We start from the raw sequence: 21962 nt of genomic DNA, 5'->3' as shown, positions 1-21962 counted from the left end.
GGCAGAGCACCTTGTGGAGGCCTGGCTCTGTCCGAGGGGAGGCGAGGTGAGAGGCAGGGCACGGGGACACGCACCGGACATGCTGGGTGCGGGGGACGCAGCAGGGGTGGGCTTGGAGCAGCCCCAGGAGCTGGCCTGGCAGGACGAGGAGGGGGCTCTCCCGAGGACCGTGCCATTGCTCTCCCCACCCGCTCCATCACCGTTTCTATCCTGCCACCTACCCTCCTTCTGGAGGCAGCAGGCAAAGTTGGAGCCCTCGCCCCAAATCCAGGCCTCCCAGGGGAGCCCAGCTCCCCACAGCTACTCCTTCGGGGCTGGGCCCCTCTCTGCTCTGCCCTCACTCCCTGCAGCCTCTCCTCGGTGCCAGGGTGATGCTGGCAGGCTCTGCTGGGCTCGTCCTCCCACAACAGTACCCGCAGCATCCCCACACCATCCCCACAGAGATCTGCCCAGCACTTTGGCTTTTTGGGAGAGGGGAGAGAGCCAGCACCCCACTGGTGCTGAGGGCAGAGGGGGCTGGAGCCCACTGTGGGGTCTCACTGGGCAGGCAGAGCGCAGGTACCTGGGGCCAGGTGGGGGCCAGGTCCCCTCTCCCCGAGGTGCCAGCAGCCACGCTCAGGGCTCGGTGTTGGGCCCTGGTGCTGCTGGAGCCCTGTGCCAGCCAGGCCAGCCCTGGCGTGCCAAGTGCCAAAGGCAGGGGCAGACAGCTCTGCCTCCACAGCATCCCCCGGGATGCCTCTGCCTGGCTTTGCCTCACCTCTGAGGTGCTGCAAGGCCTTTGCAGAGTGCTTGGCCCTGCCAAAGCTCCGCTGGCAGCTCACTGGGGCTGGGATGTGCCTGGCGGGGCTCTGCCCCATGCCTGGGCACCAAGCCCAGGCCCTTGGCCATGCTCCCGTGTGGAAGCAGTGCGGGGGCAATCCGGCTGCCTGCAGCTCCAGGGGGGATGCGTGGTCCGGGCTTCGGTCCCCTCCTACCCCGTGCTGCGGTCCCCTTTATGGACCGCCTGGAGAGGCTGATCACCAGCGCTGCAGCGAGCAGAAGGCGGGCTTGAGGAGACACCAACCCCGGGCAGCGCCTGGGTGGCATGTGGGGCTGCGGGGCTGCCTCCCCTTGCCCTTCCCACACAGAAGGGCAGGGGCTTGGGGGCTCCGCAGCCAACCCCAACTGCCCCTCCAGAGCCAGTAGTCATCCGTGTGTGTTCGAGTCGTGGCTCTGCCGAGCAGCTGAGCTCTGCTTACAGTGTTGCTTTGGGCTCAACCGCGTTACCAGTCCTGGTTAGAGTAGTGTTCCCTCCCGACCCCGCTGCGCTGCGCGAGCTGCTTTCCACTACTAGAGTCAGGACCCATGGCTTGTAGTCGCGCTCTGGGGCTTGGCTGCCGCTGAGCGGGGCCCGTGGGACCCGGCGGCCCTGGCACACCCGGCCCCAGCCGCCTGGCGCAGCGGGCGAGGGTTTTGTTTCACGCAGTACTTCCTGAAGTGAGTCCTTCAGTTCTCCCCCCTCATGTTTTGGGATATTGGGACCAGTTTGAACCACTTGTCTGCTTCAGGAGCCGAGCCCTCAGGGCGCAGCAGCCCAGTGGGAATCCATTAGCGTGTCCGTTGGAGGGGATGTCCAGCACTGCCTTTTTTTTCATGGACTTGAACTCCCCTTCCCCACCCAGCTCCCGCGTCCCGCTCCATCCCCATGGTCGGTGTCTCCCCGGCAGCCCCTCGGGAAGGGGTCTGCGGCCGGGCCGCGCAGTCAGACATCCCCCAGGCCGTGTTTACACCCCGTGATGTAGATGTCTTAGTGGTCATCATAGGTGTTCCTCACAGAGAGCGTGGGCCAGGCTGGGTGGCACTGAGTGCGGCACCATTTCTGCCAGCCGTGCTGCCGGTCACCCCTCCCCGTGGCCGCAGACCCGCGCCAGGAGCCGGAGCCACCCCGCGCTCCGGTCACCGCTGCGGCCGGCTCCACCGTGGCGACCAGCGCCTGCTGCGAGCTGCGGCAGCTCCTGTCCCTGGTGGTCAGGACCCCGGTGTCCCATCCCCGAGGGGAGGCAGGAGGGGGGCGGCTGGGGGTTTAGGGCTGGGGGTGCCGGCCACGTGCGCGTCTCTGTGGCGTGAGTGGGCGCGAGTCTCGTCACCAAAGACCATGCTCCTTCACTCTTGCACTCACGGCAGTCGATGTACAGAGCTTGTAGTTTTCATATTGCAGAGAATTTAAAAGCGTTTTTTTTTTTTAATTTATTTATTATTATTTATTTTTTGGTCGTTGTACATAATGGGTTTAAATAATAAAGAGAGATTCTGAGCTGGTCTGAGGGAGCCTCCTTCAGTGCAGCCCGCGTCGGCCGCGGTGCCTTGCCCACAAGGACGGGATGGGGCAGCGGTGGGGTGCCGCAGAGGGGCAGCCCCAGTCCTCGTTAACAGCAGGATTTAATTGCCTTCCCCCGACAGCCAGGAGCAGATGGGGAACCCCGAGGAGCATCTTGGGGTGCCTCCTCCCGGCCCCACAACCTCGGGCAGCACAGGAGGAGCAGCACAGCCGCAGATCCCCCCCTTCCCCTCACCCCACCGGCATTTGGGCCTCGGGGGATTAACGTTTAATCTTTGCTGATTTTCCCCTTCCATTTCCCTTCCGTTTATTAACCCGGGGGGGGGGGGAGGCTGATTGCGGAGCAGACTGCGGGCATTAAACAGATTAAACGAAGGTCACGCAGCACGGGGCGGGCCGGGGGGCTTGCGGTGCTCAGTGCCCGTCCCACAGTGCCGGCACACCCTGCACGGGGCTCGGCTCGGGCCTGTGCCCGGTGGCTCTGACCCTGCGCCGGCACCGCCAGCACGGCACCGGGCACCGGGCACAGGCACCACGGGCACGGGCACCACGGGCACCCCCCGCGCTGCGCCCAGCACCGGGACAGCCCCGGGACAGCGCGGCTGAGGCTCGGTGACACCCGAGGAGCCCCGGGCCCATCGGCGGCTCCTCCCTCGCCCCGTTATTCCCGGTGACACCGGGGCGAGGCGGAGCGGGGGCGCGTGGAAGCCGCCGGTTGCCCCGGCCCCAGCCCCCCGAAGGGGCCAGGCTGTGCCGACGGCGGCCGGGCAGGGCCGGGGGCGCAACGCGGGACGGTCCCGGTCCCCATCCCGGTCCCCGGTCCCCAGTCCCGACCCCGCCCCCGCGCTGCCGCCGCGCCCTCGCTCCATTCCCCCCCTCCACCAATCAGGCGTCTCGGTGCCGCCCCTCCCGCTCTTCTATTGGCCGAGCCTCCTTGGTTCCATCTTCATGCGATGGAGCGGGCCAATGAATGCAGGCGCCAGGTGCGGCCGCCCGCTGGCTCCTCCCCCTCCTCGCGGGGCACGCCGGGAGTTGTAGTCCGCCCGCCGCGCGGCTCGCGGCGCTCCCCCTGGCTCCGGACTACGCGCCCCGGCAAACCCCGCGCCCGGCGCCGGGGCGGAGCCGTCCCCGGAGGTCGCGGGGGCGAGCGTGGAGGAGCGGGGCCGAGGGGTCCGGTGCGGGCAGGGCGCGATGAGCGGGGACGGCGCGCGGCGGGCGGCGGGCGGCGAGCGGGAGGAGTTCGTGGGCTTCTTCCCCCAGGTGGTCCGGGACCTCACCGGGGACGGGCTGGGGCACCCCGAGGTGGGCGACGCCGTGGCCCGGCTGAAGGAGGTGAGGACGGGAGGGGCTCGGGGGGGGCTCGGGCGGGGGCCCGGTGAGGTCCCGGGGTGGGTCCCGGTAAGGCCCGGGCGGGGGGCCCGGAGGGGGTCCTGGGGGGGGTCCCGGTTGGGTCCTGGGGAGGTCCTGGTGGGGGTCCCGGGGGGTTCCAGTGAGGCCGGCATGGGTCCCGGTGAGGTCCCGGTTCGGGTGCCCGGGGGGGGGTCCCGGTTAGGTCCCAGGGGGGTCCCGGGGGGGTCCTGGTGAGGTCCCGGGGGGGGTTCCAGTGTTGGAGAGGCCGGGGGTTGCCCACTCACCTCTCCCCACAGGTGCTGGAGTACAACGCGCCGGGCGGGAAGTACAACCGGGGGCTGACGGTGCTCGCAGCCTTCCGGGAGCTGGCGGGCCCCCAGCAGCAGGACCCCGAGAGCCTCCGCTGCGCCCTGGCCGTCGGCTGGTGCATCGAGCTGGTGAGAGCCGGGCACGGGTCCGCACCGTGCCCCCCGCCTCTGAGGGCCCCCGTCGGGCAGCTGCCCCCTAACCCAGTCTTTTGCAGTTCCAGGCCTTTTTCCTGGTGGCCGACGACATCATGGACCAGTCCCTGACGCGCCGGGGGCAGCTTTGCTGGTACAAGAAGGTGAGAGTGGCCGTGGAGCTGGGACGTCGCTGCCTGCTGGGGGGCTGTGGGGGTGCCGTGATGTTGGGTGTGCTGCAACCCAGCCTCTTCTTGTCCTCCTGGTGCAGGAGGGAATTGGCTTGGATGCGATCAATGATGCCTTCCTCCTCGAGTCATCCGTCTACAGGATGCTGAAGAAGTACTGTGGGGAGCGCCCGTACTACCTGCACTTGCTGGAGCTCTTTCTGCAGGTGAGGCTGCCCCCACGTCTCCTTCCATGGACCCATCTCGGGACTAATCCCAGTCCTGTTTGATGGTGCGTGGATCTTAGTCTGCTCTGTAAGTCCTTGGGCATCCCACCAAAAATGCACCCTTCTTCAGCCTTGGCAAGGAGCTAAAATGGGGCTGAACTTGGGGGTTTTTACTGTACTGTTGAGACTTTCCTGAGGACCATGTGAATAAATCCTTAAATGTTTCCTCTTCAGACTGCCTACCAAACTGAGCTGGGGCAGATGCTGGACCTCATCACTGCTCCTGTCACCCAGGTGGATTTGAATCGCTTCAGTGAGCAAAGGTGAAGAAATTGGAGGGGACAGATGCCAGCCCAATGCTGGCTGTGTGGCTCTGCTGGTGTCCCTTCTGGACTGTGAAGCACAAAACCAGCTTGCTAAAATTCTGCTGTCATCTGTCAGACCAAAGTCCAGACCAAATCTTTGTCTGCTGTCAGAACTTGGAGGTGGTTTAGAGGGTGATGCTGCACTTCTCCTGCTGTCTTTGATATGCTGGGCACCAATGGGAAGGGAAGGCCTGGGATTTCTCACTAAATGTGGTTCCTCTCCCACAGGTATAAGGCAATCGTTAAGTACAAGACCGCATTTTACTCCTTCTACCTGCCAGTGGCTGCTGCCATGTACATGGTGAGTTCTGTTGAAAGGTGTTAAGGGGGGAAAGGCGGTGCCTAAACAGCATAAGGCTGTCTAAGAGAGCAGGTGGTCTGGGAGATGAAGGTGTAAAAAACAAATACTGGAAGGCTTTTTTTTCTTTTTCTTCTCTCTTTTAGACTGGTATTGACAGTAAGGAGGAACACGACAATGCCAAAGCAATCTTGCTGGAGATGGGTGAATTCTTTCAGATCCAGGTACAAGGTGCCTCCCAGTCCCCACAGGACTTGTAAGACATGGTTGTGGTACTCATGTTTCTGTCTTTGTACAGGATGATTACCTGGACTGCTTTGGTGACCCAGCACTAACAGGGAAGGTTGGCACTGATATCCAGGACAATAAGTGCAGCTGGCTGGTGGTGGAGTGCCTGCGTCGGGTCACGCCAGATCAGAGGCAGATCCTGGAGGTAATGCCCGCAGGCTTACAGAACCGCTCTGACATGGTGGGAGAGGTAACGCAGACTCCCTGCCTAAGGGCACAGTGTAGAGGAGGTGTCGAGCTGTAAGGTGTATCTGGAAAGCTGCGCTATGCATGGCAGCAGTGATGGTACCGGGGTGGGAGGAGGCTCAGTTGTTCTGAGCACTGTAAGACACAAGGGAACAGAAGAGGTGACTCTTGCCACATTTTGAAAGAGCAACTATTGTCATAGCCATAAGCTAAACCCCAAACTTACTCATTCTGGTGCCTTCTCAGGAGAACTACGGCCGTAAGGAGCCAGAGAAGGTGGCTAAGGTGAAGGAACTCTACGAGACTCTAGGCATGAAGGCTGCTTTCCAGGAGTACGAGGAGAAGAGCTATCAGCGCCTGCAGGAACTGATCAAAAAGCACGCCAACCGGCTCCCAAAGGAGATTTTCCTTGGCCTAGCTCAGAAGATTTACAAACGACAGAAATGAGGGTGTGCTGGCAGGCCTGTTGGTGAACTGTTCGGGCTCTGCTGCCAGAGGTGGGCTGGCAGCCCCGGTGCTGGGTGCGCTGCGGTGCCACCGCCACCGCCCTGCTGCCTTCAGGCTGGGGTCGGCGGGGCTCGTAGCAGCTCCCCTCCCGGTGCTCGGGCCGCCAGGCCTGCTACAATAAACGTAATTTATTGCCGTTCTGCTGCCTCTTGTGTTCCTTGGCGCTGGGGGCAGGCCGGGCTCCCCCCTCCCGGGGCTGCGCTCACCGGGGCGGGGCCGGGGCCGCGGCTCCTCCCCGCAGCCGCCGCCGCAGTCAGAGCCCGGAGCCGCCGCAGCGCCGAGGGGTGAGTGGGGGGGAGCGGGGCCGGGGGTCGGCGGAGGGGCTGGGGGAGGCTCCGAGCTCTGGGTCGGGCTCTCGGGACTCCCCCCCGGCACCCTCCGGTTGCGGGGCTCCGCGGCGAGCCCGGGGCCGTGCGGGGCGAGCCGGGGCCGTCGGCTGGGGCAAAACGCACGGGGATGGAGCTCGGCAGCGCCTGGGGGGCTCCGGGCTCGGCAGCAGCCGCAGGGGTGTCCGGGCTGCAGCCCCCTCCTGAGGCCAGGCCGGGGCCGAGCGACCCCCCCCACCCCCTGCGCGTTTTGGGCTTCTTTGGCCATTGATGCGCTGCCCTCGGAGCGCTGCCGGGGCCGTGTTCCTTTGGCCGGAGGCCAGGAGCTTCGCTGCCTGACGTTTCAAGGGCGTTTTCTCCTTGACAGCATCTCTGAGACGCTCCCTGGCTGCCGAGAGCTGGCAGAGGGAATCCAGCCCTGCTACTGCGGGCGCCTGGACCTGCCCACGCTTCCTCAGCCTGCGCTCGAGCCCTGCCCTGGGGAGCCGCGAGCGGCTGCAGACCCCTGCCCAGACACAAGGCCTGAGCCCGGGGGAGCTGTGGGGGAGCCCCCCCCCGTTGCTGGATGCGTTTCTGTCCCCGTGAGCCCTCGGGCTGGTCCCTGCAGCCTGCCCTGCCCGGCGACTTCCACAAGGTCAGCATCTTTGTTCTCTTTCCCAGTTTGTTGTTCTCCGGGTTTGCGCCACTGCTTTCGCCGCCGCTGCGTGAGTAGACGCTGGATGTTTGCAGGGAGCTGGATGGTGTGAGCAGAAGAGCTGTGGGGCTCTCTGAGGAGCCCCAGAGCTACCAGTAAGACAGCATCATGCTGGCTCCGAAGAAAGGCCTGCTGTGCAACCTCAATCATATCCACCTGCAGCACATCTCACTGGGGCTGCATCTCTCCCGGCACCCGGAGCTCCAAGAGACCTCCGACTCCATGAGTCAGGGGGAGCAGAAATGCTGCAGCGGCTGTCAGGAGAACTGTGAGCAAGTGGATGCCAATTCCAACAATCCCTCTTTGAAATGCCAGTGCTGCGAGTCTCACACTGAGCTGCCTGTGACGCTGGCTCTCCAGAACCAGGCAGCTCAAGAAGATTTCTCCTGCCTGCATGCTGAGGAGGAGGTGGCTTCCCCTTGCAATCTGGCTTCCACCTCCTCCTCTGTCAGTAGTTGCTCGGATTTCAGCTTGGATGACTCCCCGGTGTCTGTGTACTGCAGGGGGTTCTCAGGAGAAGGGTCCCAATCCCCTGAAAATCAGCCCAATGTCGTTCCCACAGAAGATGTGGGGGATGACCTGCTGCTGGCTGACCAGGGCAGGACATGGGATGGAAAAGATGGCAACCTCAACCCAGCAGTGCTCCAGGAAGCAGACATCCCGGCTGGAGAGAGCCCAGACAGCCTCTGCAGCAGCAGCTCGCTCAACTCCCAGTACGACGATCCCTCTGTCAGCACAGTGGCACAAGAGACCACAAGCACCTGCGTTGACCTAGACCCTAACTGCAACCCCTTTCCTGACCCAGCCGCCACACCTCCAGCATTGGCTGTGCTAGGCCAGCAGGATCACAGTCTGAGCAGTGCTCCTGAGCCACGGACCTGGGTTAAGAGCATCCCCCCTCCCGTACCTCCCCGTCCCCGGAGACAGCTGCAGATTCTCAATGGGCACAGAGCAGAGCAGCCGGTCCTGCCCGCGAGGCCAGCTGAGCCAGAGCCCGCCTTGGGTGACCTTGGCAGAGATGGAGGCAAGAAGAACATCACCTCCTTCCACGAGCTTGCCCAGAAGAGGAAGAGAAACACCACTGGGACCACGCTCGCCCAGGCCAGGGGTGACCGAAGTGACTGGCTGATTATTTTCTCACCAGACACCGAGCTGCCACCCCCCAGCGAGCTCCTCTCCAGCACCGCAGGCCAGGAGCTGCCCCAGCCGCAGCTTCAGCAGGAGTGGCGGGCGAGGCCTCCCGGTTCGAGGCAGAGAGAGGTGACCACTTTCAAGGAGCTCCGATACCGCAGTGCCTCCAACAAGCCCAGGGGCCAGGCAGACAGCGAGCGGGTGGAGCCGGTGGCATCTCAGCACCCGTCTGCACCCCTCGAAATGTCTGCAGGCAGTTGTGGCTCGAGCTGGATGCCACCCGTGCCATCGGGCAGACAATTGCTGGTGTCTACAGAAAGCCACCAGACAAAGAGGAGGAGATCTCGCCCGGGACTGCAGCCCATCGCAGAGGGGCAGCTGGGGGATGCTGAGGAAGGCAAGCTGCTGCCGCAGATCTGCATGCCAGAAGAGAAGGGGCCAGGCTCTGGCTGCAATGGAGACGTGCTGGTTTGGAGGCTTGGGAGGCCTGGCGGGGACCCCTGGGTGCCAGGGAAGGTTGAGCGAGGAGATGAGACCTGCAAGGAGGGTAAGTTTGGGTCACCAGAGGCCACCACCCTTGCTGCAGGGCACCCCCTCTTTCAGGTGCTGGGTAAGGGGACTGGGTCCATAGCATCGCCCTTTTGAGGACCGGTGCGCGGGGCCGGGAGGAGCTGCGGGATCCACGGCCTGCAGGCCCGGCAGCCCCGGCCGCAGAGGGGCCGGGGGGGCTCCAGCGGCTCCTCGCAATCCCGGATTCCCCCCATCACTGCTGCGGGGGGCCGGGAGCCCCCCCCGGGCCGCTCCCCCTGCGTCTCCCCCGGCCTCGGCCCTTCCCTCGCCCCGCCGCTCTTCTCCCGTTCCCCTTCGTTTCTCGCCCCGCCCGAGCCCGCGGGGTAAGGCCCTGGGCGGGCCCCAAGGGCAGCGGGGCCCGGCCCGCCCCGCTCCACCGCCGCCCTTCGCCTGGCCGCGGCCTCCGGCTCCATGAGCGACCGCGGCCCGGCTGGGCCCGGCCCCGGCCCCGGCCCCCGGCGCGGTGAGTGGGACCGGGGGGGGCGGACCGGGGCTGGGGCCGGGGCCGGGGCCCGGGGCCGGGGCCTGGAGCCGGCTGTGTCCCGAGCCTCACCGCGGCCTCCCCTCTCTCCAGCCAGGCCCTCGCCGCCCGCCGCGGGAGCCACGGGCGCGGCGCAGCCCTGCGGGGGGAGCTCGGGGAGAAGCCGCGGGGCCCTGGCGGAGCAGAAGAAAGGTAACGGGGCCCCGGGGGCGGGGAGGTGGGCGGCGGGGCTCGGCCCCCGGCTTTCTTGGGCAGCCCCGGGCACAGGGGCAGGGCTCGCACCCCCCCCCCCCCCCGGGCTCTTTTTTCGGAAGCCGCCGCTCTTCGCAGCCCCGAGGAGCTGAGGGTCCCCACGGCAGCCCCCTGGCAGCCCCCTGCCCTGCAGTGGCTCCTGGAGCCCCCGGTCCCACCAGCCGGCCCCTCTCCGGCTCCTCCAGGCCTTGGGGTGCTGAGCTGCTGCTTGCCGCAGCCGGGGCTGGTCAGCCCCATGGTGCTGCAGAGGGACGGAGCAGATGCTGCTGCAGCCATGGTGTTTGTTGCCGCGTTGACTCCTTCCTTTCCGTTGTCCGGCAGCCCTGTTGATTGCTGTCAGCACCGCTGTGGATAAGATTATCGCCCACTTCAGCACTGCGCGGAACCTGGTGCAGAAGGTGAGGGCCTGGGCTGAGGCTCTGATGGGGCTGGGGTGGTCAGAAGGAAGGAAAGGCCACATGGGCTTTGGCAGGAGGGGTTTGGGGAGCTCAGCCGTGCTCCCTGGTGCATGTCAGATCCTGATTGCCCATCTCTGGAGGTGGCACAGTCAGGCAGAACCAGCTGGGAGTGAAGAATCCCACCATCTGCCCCTGCAGGCTCAGGGTGAGGTGCTCCCTTTCCCCTCCCCTCTCCTTGTGCCTAAATGCTGATGCCTCCCTGCTTCAGGCGCAGCTGGGAGACAGCTGGCTCAGCCCAGATGTGGGTTACCTGCTGCTGCACACGCTCTGCCCTGCGCTCTATGGCTTGGTGGAGGATGGGCTGAAGCCATTCCAGAAGGATGTTATCACAGGCCAGAGGAGGAATTCCCCCTGGAGCTTGGTGGAAGCCTCCGTGAAGACAGGTAGGTGTGGGGAGTGTGCTCCTGGAGACATTAGGCCCAGCACCTCAAGGTGCCTGGGGTCCTTTTCCAGCCTGGGATCTAACTGGGTTGGACTTGTGTCCACAGTGATTTTCTGCATATTGTGTGTTCCGCAGGGCCCAATACCCGCTCTTTGCAAAACCTCTGCTGGCATGTGGCTGGACTGGCCCCTCTCAACAGCACCAGGCAGAAGTTTCATGCCTTTATCCTTGGCCTTTTGAAGTGAGTATTGGTCCTTGTTGACCCAGGCTGTCCTTGCTGTGATGGCTGGCTGGAACAGAGTTCTGAGGGCTCTAACTCTGGTTTCCTTTACTTTGCTTAGTACTAAGCAGCTGGAGCTGTGGATCTCTCACCTGCAGAATAGCCCAGGTAGGACACAGTGCCCAGAAGTGTGTCCCCCCCCCCCAGCTAGTCCTCTTCTACTTGTGCAAAGCCAGAAAGCCAGCGTAGGAATTCCCACACCCTTTCCTCACAAAACGCTTGGTCAGGATTCCCACAGTGAATGGGGCATTGCTTTCCGTGGCCATCCCATTGGGTGAAGGCAGTCAGGGAGGCAATTTGGAACATCTTCAACACAACCCTCAGCAGAAAGCTCTTTGTCAGACCTGCTAGGATGGACCAGCAGGCCCTGGGGGGAATCTGTGGGTAAGGGGTAGGGAGCATTTGCCAGCTCTCCAGCGTTGCTCATATCTCGTAGGTGTAATATCCGTGCTGTATTTTCCCACGGCCTTCTTTGCACTGAGCCAAGGCCCTCTTCCCCACCTTGCTGATGAACTGCTGCTGCTCATCCAGCCCCTCTCGGTGCTGACATTCCACCTTGACCTGCTCTTTGAACACCATCACCTCTCCGTGGACGCAAGACCTTTGTCCCGTCATCTGGAGTCACCTCCAGCTCCTCCCCATCACGCTGCTCAGGCTCGAGGGATTGTGCAGCCTCCTCTGGAAGGCCAAAGCAGCACTGCAGGGGCCAGCCTGGAAGATGAGATGCCCCCTGATGCTCTGGGGAGGGCAGCTGGTGTGGAGGAAACCCCAAGGTCCCAGTCCCAAGCAGCTGTGTGCAGCCTGGTCCCCAGCCCCCAGGTGGGGGCTGCCCTGCAGCAGACCTTCCAGCACGTGCTGCGGTGGGGCGATCAGCTCAGTCGTGCTTTCTTGGGAACTGACAGCTCCCCAGAGACCGGCAGGCCCGAGGCAGGCCCTTGGGATGCAGCGGCTGGCCCTGGTGGCTGGTGGGCCCAGCTGAGCCAGGCCTCCAGGATTTATGCTGCTCCTAGCAAGGAAAAGTTCCCCTTTGTCTGGTGGACGAAGCTGCAGACGGCTACGGAGGATTCCAGCCCTGGCCAGGTGACGCAACCGCAAATACCTGCAAGCGAGCCTCGAGGCACGGAGCTGCAGTTCCTTCAGACCAAAGCTATCCCTGAACTCTCCAGTCTGAACCCCAGCAGCAGTGCTGATACCTCTGGGACCTCTTCCCCTGAAGACCTCGTCCTGCCCTCTGGAGCAGGCACACCCACCGATCCTGCTGTTCCCACTGCTGGAGAGAAACCCCTGGCTGCTGCTGCAGAGCCTCGTGCGGATAGGAACCGGGCAGCCCCTTCCAGCCCCACGGCCAGCAGCGCTCCTCTCCCCAACAAGGGCACCTGGCTGGGCCGGCTCTTCGGAGCCACCAGCCCCTCTGCCCGGAGTTCCCCGTGCGGTCCCAACACTGTCTCAGCTAGGTCCAGGTAAGGCCCAACTTGGGAAGGCAGGGGTGGGGAAGCAGTGTGTGCTCAGGAAGGGGTTGTCTCACCTGGCAGCACGGATACCTGATTTATTTTTCTTTGTAGAGCCCATAATCCAGGTTGTGTTCCTGGGCTGCTCTGCCATGTCATGGGATTAGTGCATGTCCCAGGTGCTGCTGCCATGGAATGCTGGCAGTTCTTTACAGCAGGAGCTCGTGGTCAGGCCGTAGTGGTATTGCCATGGCTCAGTCAGCTCCCGGAGCACCAGAACTGGTCTGCTGAGCAGAACTGCTGGTGACTGGCACCTGGTGCTGCAGGAGTGCCTGGCACATACAGCTTGAGGTTTCAGGTGGCGCAACGTTTCTCTTGGTGTCCTGGTCATGGCGCAAAGCCTCATCCCACCCAGACACGGTCCCAGCCCCAGCAGCTTGCTGTTAGCTCATGGCGTTTTCCCTCTCCTTTGTGGCAGGAGACCCTCCAGCTGGCTGTCCCCCAGTGCACACGTCCTTGCCGTGGTGGTGAAGGGGCTGGCGATCGAGAAGATCCATGCCCAAGAGCAGCCAGAGAGGAACACATCCAACGTGCCCCAGACCCACAGGTGATGCAGGGCACTTGCTGTGATGGTTGGGGTTGGAAAGCTGGTGGTGGACTTTTTGGGGGGAGAAGCAGCAGTTGCTGCCAGGCATGGCTTAGAGATCCTATACCCTTTTCTTATTTTACCTCTCACTGTTGCTAACTTGCACCTTGACCACCCACCCTGGGGATTGCCCTCTTCTTCTGCTGAGCTGCAGGTGGCCGTGTGTACCCGCCTACATGTGACCAGTTGCTTTTCCCAGACATTTTGGTGGGGGAGTTTTGAGCATTTTTTTTTTGGGTGCTTTCTGGGTTCATAGTACCCTGTTTGGAGCAAGTATGTGGCAGGTCCCCACCCAGCTGTGGTGGTACTTGTGTGCTCCCACAGCCTGTCCAAGCGAGCACAGAAGGGCGCCTGGCCCTCCCACGCTGCATTTGGCCATCTCCCTGCTCCTCAGCACTGACCTAGAGCTTTCCTCCTCCTCACTGCAAATGCTGCTCCCATTCCGATGCTGTTCCAAGGGTCTGCTTGGCAGGATGCTTTTGTGATGGGGATTGTTGATCAACTACTGGTGGTCACTGGCGCCACAGATGAGCATCAAAGCCTCTCCCAGCCTTTCTTAGCCATCTGTGGGGTTTCTGGGGAGGCGAACCCCTGATGGCATTTGTTGTGTAGGGAAGTTCGCGCGCTGTGTGACCACACAGGTGCTGCCGCTGGGCACCTGAGCTTCCAGAAAGGAGACATCCTGCAGCTGCTCTCCACTGTGGATGAAGACTGGATCCGCTGCTGCCATGGAAACAGCACTGGCCTTGTTCCTGTGGGCTACACATCCCTGATCTTGTGAGGAAGAGGAGCCCTGAGGAAGCAGCTGAGTTTGCAGAAGCAGGTGCCGCCTCCGGGAAGGACGGTCTCCCTGCCACATCTTCACCACCGTCAGGGCTGGCAGGTCTGCAGGGGGCCCTTGTTCTGGTGCCAGCCCCTGCTGCTTGCTAGCACGATGCTACCTTCTGCCAGGGCTGCGTCCCGCGAGCCATTGCTGCACATGTTGCCACGGAGTTGCTGCCAATTCACTGCAGGCCCCCTCCGTGGGACCTGCTCTCGCTGATGTCGTCTCAGCTGCTGCCCGTGCCTGTGTGAAGGGAGGGAAAGCCCCTGTCCCCGTGCATTACTCACAGTCCTGTATGCTGTCTGTGTGCTGTCATGTCCTGTCACTGCCACGTCCACCACTGCCTTGCTTTGCCCCATGGCTGGGGCGTGCAGCCCAGCCAGCCCCAGCCAGCAGTGTGCTGTTCCAACACTGTAAATAGTTGTAACCACGGGAAGAAGCGTGTTCTGGGGAAAGAGCTGGAAATAAAGGTTGTGACTTACGTGTCCTCGGCTGTGACTGGATCATTGCAGCTGTGGGGCTGGGAGTGGCTGCGTTGCCCCTCCCTACATGTGTGGCTGGGGCTGGAGCTGGGTGATAGGTGCCTGCAGGGGAAAGCCACGCATGCATGGACAGGGGCTGGTGCCCAGCTCGCTGCTCCCTGCCCATCCAGGGTCCCGCCGTGCTGGGAACAGGCTGGCATTTAGAGGGAGGTGCGTAGAGAACAGGAGCAGGCTCCTGTGAGGTGCCTAGTGATGCCAGGACAGCAGGCAATAGCACAAAGTGAAGCACAGGAGAGTCCACGGCTGCAGTTTCAGTGGCACATGAGACTATTTCAGAAAATAGGCTGTGTCCTGCTTTGAGGATAAAGTGGATTTTTTTTGTTAATTCTGTTCTCATTTTCATTTCTCTCTCCGTAAGTTTTATTCTCAGAAAAGGGATGTTACAGCTTAATTGGAATGTTATTTGGATTGCCTTAAGTAGGTTTGATTGAATTCCACAACTGCCTCTGGATTTTGAAATGGGGTCAAGCCAGCAGGATGTTAATCCGGGTACTTTGTCAATTACTATTATTTTTGAAGCACTACAATCCTTGGCATGGTGTCTTTGGTTGAAAGAAAAAGACATTGTGAAGTATACAGGTCAAGCATGGTGTTTTAATGACACCACAGAGAGTCAGGCTAGGAAATGGAAAAAAATATCAAGTTACATTAAAAGGGCTCATCGGTATACTATTTCATTCCTGAGTAACTAATGCAGATAGTTGCTAAATTTATTCCCAGAAATTATGTTTGAACCAGAGGAAATTTAAACCCTAAATGAAGATTTGTGAGGATCATCTATCTCATTAGTGCCAACCTTGGTAGAGGCTATTGGAGGAAGTGCAAGGTTGAAGACGCCTCAGAAAGGACAGCGTGCAGGATGCAATGTTCTCAATTTCTGTCTCTCCCCGTTGCTGCATTCTGTGTGTTCCTCATGATCACATTGATGGCTCCCAATAACTCAAAATTAATTACCTCTGTCTTTCTAGCTTACTTGACTTTTCGGTAATGGCAGGGGGGATATTGCTTACAGTGCAAATTTGTATTTGCACTGTAAAGTCTGATGTGACTCAGATCTGATGCTAGTGGCAACTGAGATGCATTAACAAACCTTGGAGCTGACGGAATTGACTCTGCTGTCTATACAGACATGGGGGGCACTGCCTCTGAGTACCAGGGGTCTATATTCTGGGAATAGGCACTAAATTCATAGATTATTCACATACTAACCTGCCATTGTACACGGTTACACATCCTCTGACTACCAAACTGCAAGTCTGTGCTGATGCTCCTGTCTCTGCAAACACGCTGCCACCATCCTTCCTGCCAAGGGCTGAACAGAACCATCAGCATCAAGCTACAACCTCGCAAAATGCCATCAGCAATCAGGAAATTGGGTATCTGAAAGAAACGGGGCAACAGCTCACATAAATGAGGCTGAAAGAGAGGCAGGACATGACAGGAGGGGCCGAGGCAAAGAGGCAATAGAAAAAAAAAATCAAAGACATGTCAAAAAACACCCCACAAGTCATCGATAGGAAAAGATTTTCCATTTAATACTAGACTCTCTCAGGATTGAGATGCAGGCTTTTTATGCAATTACATCCAATGTTAAAATTGGTAATACATAATTTACAAAGATTAACATCAAAACAATGATCTATTTAGATATGCTTTGTAAAAAGGAAATATATTAGCAGCATTTATTTTCAGCAATCACACAGCCTACACCCATGCAGACTAAGAGTTCATATCTATTTGCAATAATGTAGTGCTTCCTGGTCTTAAAACAGCGATCCTGGTGACACACTGGTCTTCTCATTATTATAAAATAACCGAAAAATAAAAAAAGTCATTAATTTCTACACCAGTAAGAAAAACAATTCTTTGCACTTACCTAACATTTGATTGTCTAAAAAACATTTTGTTTAGTCTTTCAACAAAAGAAAGATAAAATGACAGAGCTAGTGTCTCGCTTCTGTACGCACTTTATTTTTTAAAAACTTTTTAGTGTTTAACACCATTTGAGACAATGATTTCTGTTTTAAACTAAATGAGACAACTCAAGATTTTGGACATGCGATATTCCTACTACACGCACGAGTATTTTATACTCAGGGTTCCTGGTACTGTACAGTGCTTCTCTACAGTAAGAAAATATTCCAAACTATTTTCTTATTTCTTTTTTTTTTTTAATAAAATATTTTTTCTCAAAGGGTTTTTTCCTTTCTTTTTTTTTTTTTCTTTTTAAATCAACACATAAAAGTTAATGGAATGAGTCATGTTCCACTAAGAGTAAAATAATTATAATAATAACAAGAATGTACATTAGGACAAGCTTGGTCCATTAAAAAGGAACATGTAACTACTGTATTGCTTTACATCCACGCAGCAGATATATACAACTTGGCACATTAAAAACTGGTTTTCTTATAAGAACATCTAAAACAGGACTGTATATGCATATGTACGTCTGAAAGACAAAAAAGCAAAGCCATCTTAAAGGGTCAGTGTATGCCTATCACCCCCTCCCTTTGCCAAAACCTGGGCTGGACCCAGAGGCAGGTGACAGCTTTGTGGCTCCTCACGCCAGGGAAGGTTATCGGTATAACGCGAGGGGTCCTGCTACAGCACTAGCTTGTGGTACACCATGTAAATCGAAATTTCATGCAGTGAGATTCAGTGCCTTGGCTCTTACTTTTGGGAATAATCATCTTTGTCAGGGCAGAGAGAGAGGGTGGTGCGAGATACACTGTCTCTTAATTTAAGAGACGGACATTTTAAGCTGTACAACCAGAACACAAGAATAGTGTTAGCAGTTGATATATTCTACAGTTCACAACAAATACTCGCTCTGAATACTGCTTGACGGTTCATGTAGTGAAGGTTTCCTTTTTTTTTTTTTTTCCTTTTTCTTTTTAACAGGTTTTAATTTGCACAACACACTAGACACACAAGAACCACAGCTTATCAAAAAAACCAACAGCAATGGTGTTGTCAGGATTTGACTTGCTTTATAAAATTTCTCTGCAGAAAAAAAGTGAAAAAAATCACACCCCGCCCCCTCCCCCCTCTACAATGCAGTACAAGTGCCTCAACCAACCAACTCTTGCTTTACTCCAGCGTGACTTTGGAAATTGCTCCTTGTCACAGATCAAAGGTACATGTGTGCACTGGCCGTTCCACGGTGAACATTTTGCACATTCAGGTACGTTTCTCTCTTCTTGGAACTTGTGCAAATCAGAGGCCACAACTTTAGGGCAGCCTTTAATTTTAAGCCACTGGGCCTTCACCCTCCCATCTGGATTTCATTCACTGGCATGGGTAATGGTGGTGCCAACAGTATCTTGTACAATCACAGGTTAATTGGTGAACGTGGGGAATATTCTCATCAGAGTAAGTCTGTCCTCATCCTTCTTACCTCCCCATCTTTTTTTTTTTTTTTTTCCGCTGAGTGGGAATATCAAGCAAAAATAAATTAAATTTGACCATCCTGGACAATAACCACGAGGTTTTTTTCAGTACCTAACATCAATACAAGGCACGCCCAATAACACACACACCATAAGAGCACTGCAGAGCAGGGCAGGACAACCTGCCAACCCAGACATCTAAGTGCTAACTGTTTGTATATTTGTCAGTTTTCTGCTGCCCTCTTTTCCTTGGCTGGTGCACAAGAAGTTGGGCTCCTGCCCTCAGTCCTCAGCAGACCTTGTAGCAGACTCCAGACCACAGCTTCCTCTTGTGGCATCACTTTCTGAAGCTGCTCTCTGGGATGGTGAGAGTGCGCCTCCTCAGTTTTCTTCCTGATCCTTCCTCCAGCAAGTAAGTGACATCAATAGCTGCAACAGACCACAGGCTATTTGTAAAGATGGTGACACCAGGTACAGCTTTACTATTTCCTTACTCACAGTTTTTAAAGGATGATTCCATCCATAGTGATATTCAAAACTCCACTGAACAAGGTGCTGAGCAACCCAAATTGTTTGAAGTTTGCCATGCTTAGAGGGGAGGATGATTAGACCTCAACCCAAATTACTCTCTGAGGCTATGCATTATTATTTTGTGTTAGTTCCCAGAACATGAAAGAAAAAAGTGAATTACTCGTCTGAACACAGTTCATCCTAGGTTTTAATTCTAATAGTTATCTAAGCTATCTCTAGATCACCCTGAGAAGCATGTTACAGTATGATTACGTATACACAAACCAGCATGTGGGAAGCATATGCCAGCAACCAAAGCACGAACTCTGAATATCACTGGCCTGTTAAAAAGGATGACCTGTAGCAACATTCAGGTTGCTGGATGTCCACTGTCACAGCAGCTAATGATATTGCAATTAAAAACAGGGAACTACTTAACCAGGGCAACCACTGCACCATCATTCTACAGTTTAGAAGTTACCCAGAACCCAACAGTAAGAACTATCACTAAAAGTCAAAAATTACTTCCTGAATTCTTTCTTTTTTCTTTGCATGTCTGTTGTGTTTCTCAGTTGTAAGCAAAGATTAATGGGGGAATGTCCTCAGACAGTCTTTGTGGTTACTAAAAATACTATACAAAACAGTGTCAGTAGAAAGAAATTTCATATGAATTCATAAAACTGCTACTGCTGCAAAAGAAAACATTACTGCAAATAAAGCTAATTATTAATAATGTCCACTAGCAAAATATTCAGACAGAAGTGTTAATTTTATCAACACAGTCTGCAGTGAGCTAAAGAAAAAACAAAACAAAATCAAACTATAGAAGAAATGCTCTTGTGTAACCACAGCATAAAATCTCACCGTTTTTCCCTGGGATTTTCTCTAAGAGGGTTAGCAGGATTTGATTAAGTCTCTCTCTCTGAATATGCCGCCTTTCCTCTGGAGTGCACAGCTGCCTTGTGTCAGAATTGCCTTCTTCCACCTTTTTATCAGTTTCACAGGTCTCACTAGAGACTGCCTCTTTTTCTGGCTCCTCTATGCTAGGCACCTCACTTGAAGTTTGCTCTTGGTTTCCTAATACATCCTCAATAAGTGGAAGAGAATCCTCTTCTTGGTTTAAGTCTTTGATCTGTGGTTTTGAGCGATCTGTTTTCCAAGATGATCTGACAGGAAAAGAAGAGTTTAAATACCAAATTTTTTCAGACACTTACCTGAAAGGTGAATTACTAGAGAGTCAAGGACTCCTCAGTAGGTAGGAGACTGTCTAGAATCTCAGTCATTTTACTTATTAATACATGCATTCACACCTACCAGATCTATGGGGGGATATAGGCCTATAACCTCATTTGCATAAGGTCAAATGCAGTCTTTAAAAAAAATAATTAATTTTTAATTTCAATTTATAAATATTTTCATTTGCCAAAATAGTTGAGCACAACACATACTGATGTTTTTTCTTCAATTACCATGGCTCCTGGTAAGTATTTGTAAAGTCTTTAAGAGAACTGAGAGAATGCACTAGCCTGGGCTGTTATTACAAGGAGTACATGGTCAGCCTATTCAGTGACTGATCTCCCTCCTGTGCTGGGGGCTATGCTCTCTTCCACATTCAGCTGCTTCTGCTAACTTTCAAAATGGCTTCTGTACTTTCCTGACTAGTAAACATATTATTAAGGAACACCAAGGCTGGTTCTATATTCCCTCTCTTTCCCCTCATTCCCTTTTCCTTCTCTGGAAGTTCAGAGAACTGCTTTAAAGAATTTAAGTTTATTATTTCCACAGCACCCAGGAAAATGGGTAGGAAGAACACTGGACACTTGACAAGCAAACAGGATCATCCCATCTCTTCTCAGCCAACAATCTGGTAGGTAAGACTTACCGGCCTCCATTTCTCTTGTAGTTGTCTGGTACATAATGAGGCTATAACAACAATAAAGATTATGGTTAATACTGAATAAACTTCACAGTGGAAGGAAGTGCTGGTCTAATATTATTGAAGTACCAATATAGGACTTGCCTATCTGGCACTCTGCATATGCCAGTGCATGGCTGGTGTATCTCACACATAAGACAAATCCGAAGGAGAAGGGATAAAAACCTCATGTAATAGGGACAAATTAGAGCCAGACTTGCTGATTCTTTTTATCTTCTAAATAAATTTTAAGCCATAGACCATTATGAAAAAATTACTTTTTGCACAGCACAAGTTAGGAGACTACTCTAAATTCACTATAAGAACCTCTCTGCTCCCAAAGAAAAGTGCTTTCTTGCAGAAAATTTGCCAGATCTGGTATCTCAAAACTCAAGAGACGAAGTAGTGTTGTGTAGGAGGATGTACACAATGAAGAATTGCTACTCCCATAGAATACAGGAAAATAAGATTGAAATGAATGGACAATCAGATGCAGCATGGTAAGGTAAGGTGTACTTCATGATCAGGCCACCTACCTATTTGGCTGCTGTTTTTTGATAAGACATCCATTTTCAGTGATTATTACGTAAGCAAGCAAGTGGTATGTCATTTGATAAAGCAGAGAAATGGAAATAAGAAAATTCTGCTTTTTTGTATTTGGAATTTAAAGGTACTGCTGAAAACCATTTTATAGGCAAAGTTTATTAAAATATCGAGCAATTATATCAAAGAAAAGAAAGCCTGACACAGACTGGCTAACAAACTCGCACTGGACTATATGCCGTGTGATTCTCTGAAACAGACAAAATCATTTTAGAGCTGCAGAATTGCTGCCCAAAAGTGAATTTTAAGATTTCCTCTGTTCAGGAACGACTCACATGAAATTACCATCTAGAATTCTGTCAGAAACCAACATCTCCAAACTTCCACATCACTATTTGTTTGCCTCAACACCTGTTTGCCTTTCAATTGCATATTCTGTGCCTACAGTCAATTTTTATTTCAAAGTTTTTTTTTCTAGACAACTATTCATCCAGTCTGTGTATGCTTACGTGTCATTTTCCTCAGGTTTACAATCCTTCATTCATAAACAGAGAGACAGGAGCTTCCGAAAAATATGTCCAGCCTTCTGGTAAAAAAATAAGGAAGCTATGAGAAGAAACACTTACTGAGAAGTCTCTCTTGGGTGTGAGTTTCTTGGGGAAGTGGTCAAAGGCATAGGGCTTGGTGCAGACAGGATAACGATTCCGGTGGATCTTGTAGAAGAGGTGAGCAGATTTATCAAGGCGGTAATCACAAATATATACATCCTGCTCCTTCACACCTTTTGGCCTCCCTGCAGTTTCAAAATGAAGTACATATGAAAAAATTATTAATCAGATTCAAGAGAAGACAGACAGGATACCAGTACAAAGCCATACACAGTGTCAGAAGTATGGGCTTTAGGGTGTTAAGTGGGATGGCAGGTATTATTACAATTCTGAATCAAGGGGAACAAATGCTGGACACATTCCTAGTTTAAACGTAAGAGAAAAACCTTTAGATTCCAACCAAATAATTCCAAAACTATTTTTACCACCATCACTTTCTTTTCCTTATGCACTGCAATACAACCCTGCTGCTATCTCCTCAGTACTGCCCCTTGTGCAGAGAAACCACTGTTCAGTGCTAAGGCAATAGCGCCTCCTCAGCTCTGATATCCTGTAAACATTGGCTACTGCCTTTTTGCAGCACTAACTATTTTAGCATACTTCCCAAATTTAATTTCTCATCCTATTAAGTTTCCTTACCTTTGCAGTAGGTGTATAGGTCAAGAACACAGCACGTTCCCACAACAGCCTCTAAGGGGATAATTTCATACAATGGCACCCGGAACAGCTCATTGTGATAAAACTTTCGAGAAGGGGAATGATGTGTTTCATGTGGACGGAAATAATGATGACCAAATGCAAACCGCTCCTCTCTGC

At 55.0% G+C, this 21962-nt stretch overlaps 3 protein-coding genes across 4 annotated transcripts in view; 2 read left to right on the top strand and 1 right to left on the bottom strand.

Moving 5' to 3' along the window:
• The first annotated feature begins 3451 nt into the window (after nt 1–3451).
• On the top strand, nt 3452–6284 carry FDPS (farnesyl diphosphate synthase). Its single transcript, XM_084303208.1, has 9 exons — nt 3452–3649; nt 3964–4104; nt 4191–4271; nt 4379–4501; nt 4736–4824; nt 5095–5167; nt 5311–5388; nt 5463–5597; nt 5885–6284. Exons 1-9 carry the CDS (start codon nt 3509–3511, stop codon nt 6083–6085), a joined length of 1062 nt encoding a protein of 353 aa, XP_084159334.1. The 5' UTR covers nt 3452–3508; the 3' UTR covers nt 6086–6284.
• A 989-nt stretch (nt 6285–7273) lies between these two features.
• On the top strand, nt 7274–14122 carry RUSC1 (RUN and SH3 domain containing 1; the record flags this gene model as incomplete). The annotated part of the gene is made up of 9 exons (XM_084303171.1): nt 7274–8843; nt 9441–9539; nt 9921–9997; nt 10266–10440; nt 10575–10680; nt 10781–10827; nt 11156–12179; nt 12646–12774; nt 13426–14122. 9 exons carry the CDS (start codon nt 7274–7276, stop codon nt 13592–13594), a joined length of 3396 nt encoding a protein of 1131 aa, XP_084159297.1. The 3' UTR covers nt 13595–14122.
• Nucleotides 14123–15685: 1563 nt separating this feature from the next.
• ASH1L (ASH1 like histone lysine methyltransferase) overlaps nt 15686–21962 on the bottom strand; it is a 58206-nt gene continuing 51929 nt past the window's right edge. For both annotated transcript variants that reach the window (XM_084303153.1, XM_084303154.1), the window contains exons 24-28: nt 21786–21958; nt 21165–21331; nt 19963–20003; nt 18945–19246; nt 15686–17999 (exon numbers count right to left, since the gene is read on the bottom strand). In XM_084303153.1, the coding sequence (XP_084159279.1) occupies nt 17908–17999; nt 18945–19246; nt 19963–20003; nt 21165–21331; nt 21786–21958 (775 nt within the window). In that variant the 3' untranslated portion in view covers nt 15686–17907. The remainder of the gene's footprint in view (nt 18000–18944; nt 19247–19962; nt 20004–21164; nt 21332–21785; nt 21959–21962) is intronic.

Source organism: Netta rufina, assembly GCF_964035555.1.
Source record: "Netta rufina genome assembly, chromosome: 29".
NCBI lineage: Eukaryota > Metazoa > Chordata > Aves > Anseriformes > Anatidae > Netta > Netta rufina.
The sequence above is the reverse complement of the archived record's forward strand: the minus strand, read 5'-3'. Positions and strand labels throughout refer to the sequence as shown.

Excerpts from the sequence above, each read along its gene's own strand:
- FDPS (XM_084303208.1), top strand. The coding sequence starts at position 3,509 with ATGAGCGGGGACGGCGCGCGGCGGGCGGCGGGCGGCGAGCGGGAGGAG. Across the intron at positions 3,650-3,963 it reads CCGTGGCCCGGCTGAAGGAG|GTGCTGGAGTACAACGCGCC; the intron begins GTGAGGACGGGA and ends CTCTCCCCACAG. Across the intron at positions 4,105-4,190 it reads TCGGCTGGTGCATCGAGCTG|TTCCAGGCCTTTTTCCTGGT; the intron begins GTGAGAGCCGGG and ends AGTCTTTTGCAG.